Source organism: Gorilla gorilla, chromosome 15 (assembly GCF_029281585.2).
Source record: "Gorilla gorilla gorilla isolate KB3781 chromosome 15, NHGRI_mGorGor1-v2.1_pri, whole genome shotgun sequence".
Classification (NCBI taxonomy): Eukaryota; Metazoa; Chordata; class Mammalia; order Primates; family Hominidae; genus Gorilla; species Gorilla gorilla.
In genome coordinates, this window is record NC_073239.2 from 89,830,554 (window position 1) to 89,840,014 (window position 9,461).

The window sequence follows — 9,461 nt, forward strand, 5'->3', positions numbered from 1 at the left end:
GACCAGCCTGAGCAACATAGCAAGACTCCAATCTCTACAAAAAATAAATAATTAGCCATGTGTGGTGGCTCACACCTGTGATCCCAGCTACTTGGGAGGCTGAGATGGGAGGATTCCTTGAGCCTGGGAGGTTGAAGATGCATTGAGCCATGATCACGCCACCGCACTCCAGACTGGGCAAAAGAACAAGACCCTGTCTTAAAAAAAAAAAATATATATATATATATATATTTATTTATTTATTTATTTTTATGTGTGTGTGAGACTTGCCTGAGATCACATAGCTGGTAGGTGATCGAGGATCGGAGCCACCTTGCCTCCAACAGTATACTACCTCCCTGATATCAGTACTATTTGTACTATAAACACGACTACTGGGAATGTTAACAAAGATGCATTTTCGGAATAACCACTTGTGAGCAAGGCATCCCAGCTGAGTCTCTCTTGCAACCACAAAACCCAGAATGGGACCAAAGGTGTAGACCCTCTGAGCAGCTATGGGCATATTTGGATATTTTCCGAACCCAGTGGTCCCTGGCCTGCCTAGAAGGCAGCCACACTTTACATTCTCCTATCCCCTTAGCAGGAATAGACCGGCCTGGCATGCTCTGCAGTTTCCGGATCCCTGGTGCCTGGTCCTGTGCCTGGTCCCTGAATATCCAAGCAAATAACTGCTTCAGTACAGGTGAGCCTGGCTCCCCAGGTGCCCAGAGAAGAGGCCTTAACAGGCCTTAAAACCCCATGTAGTTGTCCCTCTCCCCAGACTACATGTGACATAATCTTACCAGCCCATCTCTGTCTCTGCCAGGCTTGTCTCGGCGGGTCCTGTTGACCAACGTGGTGACGGGACACCGGCAGTCCTTTGGGACCAACAGTGATGTCTTGGCCCAGCAGTTTGCTCTCATGGTTGGTTGGATTGGGACAGGCAGAATATAAAAGTTTGCCCCATGTAGAAATCTGGCCACATTGAAATTGGACTCCTCTGTGTACCATCTAGTCCTCTTTGACAGGGGAGAAAGAGCATCAGAAAGGATCAGTGGGTTCCTTTGTAAGGGTGTCTGAGCCGAGTGAAAGTTGGTTGATCCAGAAAGGCTGGCCTGAGTTGCTCTAGACAACCTCTCATGGAAAGGTATTGTGAGCAGTTCTTGGGTACTTGGATTTACCCAGTAGGACAAACCATTTTTAAAATGTATAAGCCAAACACCAATTCTTCACAGCTCTCAGGTTATATATTTTATATATTTAAAAAATCAGGCCAGGTACAGTGGCTAATGGCTGTAATCCCAACACTTTGGGAGGCCAAGATGGGTGGATCACAAGGTCAGGAGTTCAAGACCAGCCTAGCCAAGATGGTGAAACCCCTTCTTTACTAAAAATACGAAAGTTAGCCAGGCGTAGTGCTGGGCGCCTGTAATCCCAGCTGCTCGAGAGACTGAGGAGAATTGCCTGAACCCGGGAGGCGGAGGTTGCAGTGAGCCAAGATCGCACCACTGCACTCCAGCCTGGGCAACAGAGCAAGACTCTGTCTCAAAAAAAAAAAAAAAAAAAAAAATGTGGTCATTACTATATTTCACAGACTTTTCTCTAGAAAATGCCATCTTTCCTTAAAAGTGAATGAACCCACTAACCTGCTTTTGGTGGAGATGGGGTGCTATCTCTGGGACTTCAGAGAGAAAGGCCAAAGGGGACAGTGCAGGGGGGTGGGGGGCAGCTCCTGGGACCTCCGTGCTACCCATGAGGAGGACACATGGGGTCTGGTTCTTCTAGCCACTAACAAGGAATCATCCTCCCTTCCAACTCCATTGAGACCCAAACCCTGACCAGCACGTGTCTAATCACACCGTCTGACCCAGAGGCTGGAAGAGGGGTTGTATCAGGAGGACCTGCCCTGCCCAGCCTCAGAGGGATGTCATGATAGCCAGGCACTAAGCAGTCCCTCTTTCCACAGGCTCCTCTGCTGTTTAATGGCTGCCGCTCTGGGGAAATCTTTGCCATTGATCTGCGTTGTGGAAATCAAGGCAAGGGATGGAAGGCCACCCGCCTGTTTCATGATTCAGCAGTGACCTCTGTGCAGATCCTCCAAGATGAGCAATACCTGATGGCTTCAGACATGGCTGGAAAGGTAGGGGATCATGGACTTTCTCAGGCCACAGGGTCTCGTGGCCCAGTGCCCTGCCAGGTGAAAGGGTTCTGCTGAAGAGGTCCTCACACCAAGACCCCAGGCAGGGGAGTTTCGCTGAAGACCAAGTGATTTGTAGGCCCTGCATGGGGACTGCTTCGTTGACCATATGAGCCTAATCTGACGTAAACAAAAGTGAAAAGGATTCTCTGGTTATGTGCCTTTTTTTTTTTTTTGAGATGGAGTCTTGCTCTGTCGCCCGGGCTGGAGTGCAGTGGTACTATCTTGGCTCACTGCAACCTCTGTCTCTCAGGTTCAAGCGATTCTCCTGCCTCAGCCTCCTGAGTAGCTGGGATTACAGGTGCCTGCTACTGCGCCCGGCTAATTTTTGTATTTTTAGTAGAGATGGGGTTTCACCATGTTGGTCAGCCTGGTCTCGAACTCCTGACCTCATGATCTGCCCTCCTTGGCCTCCCATAGTGCTGGGATTACAGGCATGAGCCACCGCGCCCGGCCTGGTTACATGCTTTTGATGGACAACAAGGCTCAAGAATTCGAGATGGAGATCTACATGACCTGCACAGGCCACTGGAGACCACCTTGCCTTCCTGGCTTTGCACTTGGGGACCACCATGGTACCTCCTGGCCCCTCCCTGATGGCCCCTGGTGCTTTTTCCACAGATCAAGCTGTGGGACCTGAGGACCACGAAGCACGTAAGGCAGTACGAAGGCCACGTGAATGAGTACGCCTACCTGCCCCTGCATGTGCATGAGGAAGAAGGAATCCTGGTGGCAGGTACTTGAGGAAGGAAGGGAAAGTTCCACCCCATCAAATACTGTCTCTCAGGGGCGATCCCAGCAACTTCAGCAGCAGAGGGAAAAGTTACCCCAAAACAGAACTGAATCAAGGGGAGTGTGGACAGCTGGGTGTGGAGACTAGGAGGGAAGTAGAATTGGATATATTAGTAATCAGGAGTGTAAGTAAATGTCCACCAGGTGGACAGCCTCATCCCATGTCAGTGGGCAAACGTCACTTCAGAAACAGGTGGGTGGGGAGGTCCTGGGGAGCCTGGGTTTGGAGTTTGAGTGGATTTCATCAGGCCAGCATTATTCCACCACACAACTAACTTATCCAAAAACTTGGGCTCCCTGTTGTCTCTACTCACATTTCCACCAGAGGATGCTGAGAAAAGAAGTTATGGTCATTGTAAAGATTCTTGGCCCCGGCCCGGCGCGGTGGCTCACGCCCGTATTCCCAACACTTTGGGAGGCCAAGGAGGGTGGATCACGAGGTCAGGAGATTGAGACCATCCTGGCCAACATGGTGAAACCCCATCTCTACTAAAATACAAAAATTAACTGGGCATGGTGGCACCTGCCTGTAATCTCAGCTACTCGGGAGTCAGAAGCAGGAGAATTGCTTGGACCAGGAAGTCGGAGGTTGCAGTGAGCCGATATCACGCCACTGCACTCCAGCCTGGCAACAGAGCGAGACTCCGTCTCAAAATAAATAAATAAATAAAAAAGATTCGTGGCCCCTTTACTACCATCCCTGTGGCTCCATGATCTGCAGATTAGGAGCAGCTATCTGGCCACTAAGCCCCCTGGAAGGGAGTTACCAGTTGATTACAGATGATGGTGGCTATAGCGTAATCAGACAGTGTGCAGGCTCAATGCTTTCACACTGAAATAGTAGCTGCTGACACTGCAGAATATGTTCTCAGTCTTCAAGAATCGTCACCTCTACTGGTATTCCTATAGAAAGGGCTTACACCCCATGGAACATTTCTGTGGCTAGGAAGCATTACTTTGTTAGGACATTCATAGACTTATTTACTATTCTCATCAACACCAGGACTTCGCTTCCTTTTTAAGTCGATTTTTCACCTATTTTTATCACAGAAGAGCTCCTGTGAGCTGGATGATAGAGAGAGCTCAGCCTTGCTGAGAGGCAGATGCAGGTAGTTACCAGCTGCAGTAATAAACTGCAGCCGGGATTCAGCTTCAGCCAAGATAGCACTTCTGGTCTTAGAGTCACACAAGTGATCAGAATCACAAATGTGAAATCCATGACTGCCCAAGGCCTGTCCTCTTCTCCTGCTGAAGGTCTCCAGTAGTGTATATCATGTTTCTGGGCTGCTGTAACCCATGCTGTTGTGTGTCACAGTCCTCAGAACTGGAGCCCTGAAGACTTAAACCGGTCCTAGGAACTGAAGCATTAAACCAGAAAGAGCTGTGGGGAGAGTTGTCAACCTAGCCCATCCCCAGGATGTAATGACTTTGACAGATCTTTTACTATAACATGAAAAGATCAGGCCAGGTGTGGTAGCTATAATTCCAGCACTTAGGGAGTTTGAGGCCAGGAGTTTAAGACCAGCTGGGGCAACACAGCAAGACCCTATCTCAAAAAAAAAAAAATTAGGCATGGTGGCACACACTTGTAGTCCCAGTTAACTCAGGAGGCTGAGGCAGAAGGATGGCTTGGGCCCAGGAGTTCAAGGCTGCAGTGAGCCCTGATCACACCACTGCACTCCAGCCTGGGTGACAGAGCAAGACCCTGTCCCTAAAAAATGGGGGAAATCAGTTGCATGTCACCTAGACCAGGTGGGCCACGCTCGCACTTGAACGTTCCGTGACATCAAGAGCAGCAGAATCCCCAGACATTAGCCAGGATGTCTCTGAGCCATTCATGGCATCACACAGCCAACAGCCAACCAGGGCATCTTGTCATTGTTCTAGCACAACAGGGCGACTTGGGTTATCTGTAGAAATACTGTCCGTTAATGAGTTTGTGTTTTGGCTCACATGAAATCACAGCCCTGAGGAATCTTGGGAAGCCATGTCCACATGTAGGTAAGTTTTCCTTTGCATTCTCTCACTAGCCTGCCATGTGTCTCTCCTCTTTCCTAGTGGGTCAGGACTGCTACACGAGAATCTGGAGCCTCCACGATGCCCGCCTACTGAGAACCATACCCTCCCCGTACCCTGCCTCCAAGGCCGACATTCCCAGTGTGGCCTTCTCGTCGCGGCTGGGGGGCTCCCGGGGCGCGCCGGGGCTGCTCATGGCTGTCGGGCAGGACCTTTACTGTTACTCCTACAGCTAATTCTGCAGGGCACAGCCCAGAGCCATGTGGATTTGACATACGGGAGTAAAGCGTAACTTTTTACTGCATCTAATGAGGGCGTTTTAAGTGACACTCAGTGTACACAGATCCCATCCTCTGGCTGCTAGGAGAGAAGTGCTGAATGTTCCGTGTGGAGACACTCAGGAAAGTTATTTGAGTTAAATTGCTGGCTCAGAGAGCTTGGAAGTCCTTTTCATAAAAGGTACCTCTTTCCTTTTCTTATTGAATTCTTAAAACTTAGTTAACCCTCCCTGCCTTTTCTTAACAAAAAGGACTTTTCTAAGGACTGAAGATTGGCAAAAACGAAAAGCTTCCTCCAAGAGCCCATTGGAGAAGCCCAGTGATGAGACGGTGAGATGGTTTGAGTCCTCGGTGCCTGGGTAGCAGGAAGAAAGACCTGCATCCTGCGTCTGTACTTGGGGAAGCCAGCGGAGAGGACGGGGAGGTTACTTCTCTAAGTTTCTGCAGAAATATTGAAGGCTGGAGTTTGGAATCCTTAAACTTGGCCTTCTCAAACTCAGCAGCAGATCTCCGGGATTCTCCTGTTATTATCCAAAGGCGTTGGAAGGAAAGATGGATCTTCTTACATGCCAGAAGTTTTAAACGGTCCTTAACATGCCTTTGTTGAAGCACCTTCCAGAATGTAAGGTTCAGCAGCTCTGGTTTCTATTATGGTGACTTGAATGTCAGATTCAAGGGCCCGGCATCAAAGGAAATTGGTTTTGACTTTTTGTAATCTAGGAGCGACAGTTCGTGAGATGTTTATTCAGTGTTAAAGAGCCTGTTTTTCTACCAAACAATAAAACCAAGAGAAGAATCATGGTGTGACATGCGCTTCCGTCAATGACTTAGGAGATCATGAAGCTTGGGCTGCTGGGACCAGCTTTCATAGCCTTCCTGGAGAGCTTCCCTGGGCCCCTCCAGACCCACTCTGCCCTCATCATCTGTCCATCTCCACTCTGCTCTGTGCATGCCCAAAAGACTCACCTCTGGACTAGGTTAGGGTTCCCTGGCTCCCAGCGGCTAGGTAGGTTCAGCCAGCGGGAAGCAGCAGCAGAACACAGAGGGCAAGAGGAGAGGGAGATGGGATCGCTGGTTCCCCGGCTCCCTTCTGGTTGGGCTGTGGGTGGCTGTAACCAAAACCCACCACTTCTATTGGAAAGCGCTCAGAGAGAGCCGGGTTCCAACAACTCTTCATTTGTCCCTTCAGACCTACAGCTGGTCATCACACCTCACTGTTGCTGGCCCAGAATGCCTCACTAGGTAGACTCGCAGTTACCCACTTGAATGTTTCCTGCCACTACCCTGACTAATACAGCATATTCTATAAAGAACCAAAATTTTTTTTTTTTTTTTGAGATGGTGTTTTATACTTGTTGCCCAGGCTGGAGTGCAATGGCGCTCTCACCGCACCCTCCACCTCCTGGGTTCTAGTGATGCTCCTGCCTCAGCCTCCCAAGTAGGTTGGATTATAGGCGCGTGCCACCACGCCTGGCTAATTTTGTATTTTTAGTAGAGATGGGGGTTTCTACATGTTGGTCAGGCTGGTCTCAAACTCCCGACCTCAGGTGATCTGCCCGCCTCAGCCTCCCAAAGTGCTGGGATTATAGGCCTGAGCCACCGCACCTGGCCCGATTCTTAAATATATTTAATCCGTCCGCCCCAGTTATCTAAGGCTCTGACCTCTTCCTTCTCCCACCAGCAAACCCCAGGGCAGTTTGCACTGTGCCCCCTCAGCATTGTGGCTGACAGTCTTCTGTATTCTCTTTCCCACATTCAGGATCATGGTGGCACAGGAAGGGATGGCTGGATAGTAGAATGCATCCTCCACATCTTCAGGAAAGGACAGAGATACCTCAACAGGAGAAGTTGGGCAGAGACAGGCAAGTGCTGCCTCCATTTCCAGCCTCATCATGGTTCCTGGGCCATAGCAAAGCCTGGTTGAGGGGAAGAGGCCCAGGGACTGCATCCTTCCAGCTTTTCTTCACATACACAAGCAGATGGTGCCACAGTACTCCCTGATATTAGCTAATAAGCACCTACTATATGTCAGCCCCCCCCCCCTTTTTTTTTTTGAGACATGGTCTCACTCTGTCGCCCAAGCTGGAGTGCATGAGTTGCAGTAGCACAATTACTACTCACTGCAGTCTTGACCTCCTTGGGCTTGAGCAATCCTCCCACCTCAGTCTTCTGAGCAGTTGGGCCCACAGGTGCGCACCACCACACTCAGTTAATTTTTTATTTTTTGTAGAGATGGCGTCTCCCTATGTTTCCCAGGCTGGTCTTGAACTCCTAGGCTCAAGTGATCCTCTGGCCTCAGCCTCCCAAAGTGCTGGCATTACAGACACAAGCCATTTGTAAGACACTTCTCACCCTCACACTAACCCCACGGCACAGTTTGGGAAACAAGTTTGTTGAGTTAAAGTGGTTTGGCAAGAAGGGCTGAGCTGGGATTAAGATTCCGCTCTTCCCAACTCTGAAGCCCCTGTTCCCCTCACTGCTGCGTCCTGCTCATTTTCCAGGCCCACGTTAACAACAATGGGAAAGAGCTGAGAGATACTTTTCTAACAGGGTAAACCCTCCTCCCAGCCCAACTCCACCATCCTGGGCCACTCCTCTACTCACATGATCATTTGTACCATTTGGTCCAATTGATCTTGATCTCATCCATTTTTTCCACATGGGTCAGAGACAAGGGTGAGATTTTTCTCATTTCTCGTGGGAGAAAGGCAAGCTCTGCCAAGCCCAGAATTTCTGGCCCCTCCTGTCCCAGCACAAACCATTCACAGTCTTCCCGCAATTATTCCTGGTGCAGGGTTTTATTTCTAGGAAGGCTTCTGTCCCTCAACCTCACCAGCCCTTGGCTTTTCAGCCCAGAGGCTCAGGACATTTGAGGATTGCGTGTTTGGCTGTGGGCATGGGGAATGCAGTGACTACGCCTGGTTGGCATCCCATACCACACCCAGGGGAATGGGGAAGCCAAGAGGTGGACTGGAAGCAGGCTCAGGCCTCTCTCTCCTTGCCCCCAAGGGCATCCTCTCCAGCAGGTGGCCACTACAATGCTGATGTCAAACTGGTCAGTGGGTTCAGTGGAAGGTTTGGCTACCGCGGGAACACCCCAGCTCTCCGTCAGAGCACATCTGTCTTTGGAGAGGTCACCCACTTCCCTCTGTTCTAACAGCATCTCTTCCCTTCATAGCCCTCAACCTGAATTTCTAAGACAGATGTTTAGGTGAACTCTCAATGTTATTTTACATTAAAAAAATTTGTGTCTCCAAGTGTGCCGTTTCTTCCCTGAGATTGGAGGAAGGAGCCAGCTGTACTCTCAGCTTCTCTTACCCTGGAGAGGAGGTGAGACGAGAAAGGGCTTCTCAGGCCTATGCCCTTGCACTCGGAGAGGCTTCACTTCTCCCCTGCCAGTGGGATAAGAAGGAGCCACACTATTCAACCTCAATAAAACACTTCCCCAGCTATCAGCAGGACCCCAGGATCAGAGCTGGCTACTGTTTCCATCAAGAACAGAGCAAAGGCCAAGCTCCGTGGTTTATGCGTGTAATCCCAGCACTTCGGGAGGCCGAAGTGATGCCGAGACGGGAGGATTGCTTGAGCTTAGGCAGTTGGATCACTTGAAACCAGCCTGGGCAACATGCCAAAACCCTGTCTTTACAAAACACACACACACACGCATGCACACTCTCTCACTCTTAGCCCAGGCTGGAGTACAGTGGTGTGATCTCAGCTCACTGCAACCTCCACCTCTCAGGGTTCAAGCAATTCTCCTGCCTCAGCCTCCCTAGTAGCTGGGATTACAGGCGCCTGCCACCACGCCCAGCTAATTTTTTTTCTATTTTTAGCAAAGACGGGATTTCGCCATGTTGGTCAGGCTGGTCTCAAACTCCTGACCTCACCTCGGCCTCCCAAAGTGCTGGGATTACAGGCGTGAGCCACCGCGCCCAACCCAGGATGTCATTTTTCAAGTGTTCCCTTTCAGTTTATTGGTGGCCAAGGGAAAAGCCAAAGCAGATGATGGATAATTAAGAAGGTGGGGCTTTAGAACACAAAGCTTGCCAGAACTCTAGTGTGGGTGGAACTTGATTGTATTGAGTCACCATAAGTGGACAAGGAAGGAGCTCCTGATAGGTGAAGGGGGTATAGCTCAGGGGTAGAGCATTTGACTGCAGATCAAGAGGTCCCCGGTTCAAATCCGGGTGCCCCCT

The 9,461-nt window shown here is 50.1% G+C and overlaps 1 protein-coding gene and 1 non-coding gene across 16 annotated transcripts in view; both read left to right on the forward strand.

Moving 5' to 3' along the window:
* DCAF4 (DDB1 and CUL4 associated factor 4) overlaps positions 1-8,522 on the forward strand; it is a 36,243-nt gene extending 27,721 nt beyond the window's left edge. For 4 of the 15 annotated variants that reach the window (XM_019009988.3, XM_004055403.5, XM_055360816.2 and 1 more), the window contains exons 10-14: positions 584-685; positions 809-906; positions 1,949-2,122; positions 2,801-2,915; positions 5,030-6,061. In XM_019009988.3, coding sequence (XP_018865533.3) covers positions 584-685; positions 809-906; positions 1,949-2,122; positions 2,801-2,915; positions 5,030-5,223 — 683 coding nt within the window. In that variant the 3' untranslated portion in view covers positions 5,224-6,061. Of the gene's footprint in view, positions 1-583; positions 686-808; positions 907-1,948; positions 2,123-2,800; positions 2,916-5,029; positions 6,062-7,024 lie in introns of those variants that run through there. The other 11 variants (XM_055360822.2, XM_004055401.4, XM_055360817.2 and 8 more) reach the window with 3 other exon arrangements.
* An 867-nt stretch (positions 8,523-9,389) lies between these two features.
* Positions 9,390-9,461, forward strand: TRNAC-GCA (transfer RNA cysteine (anticodon GCA)). Its single transcript has one exon. It is a non-coding gene; the product is annotated as a tRNA-Cys (tRNA).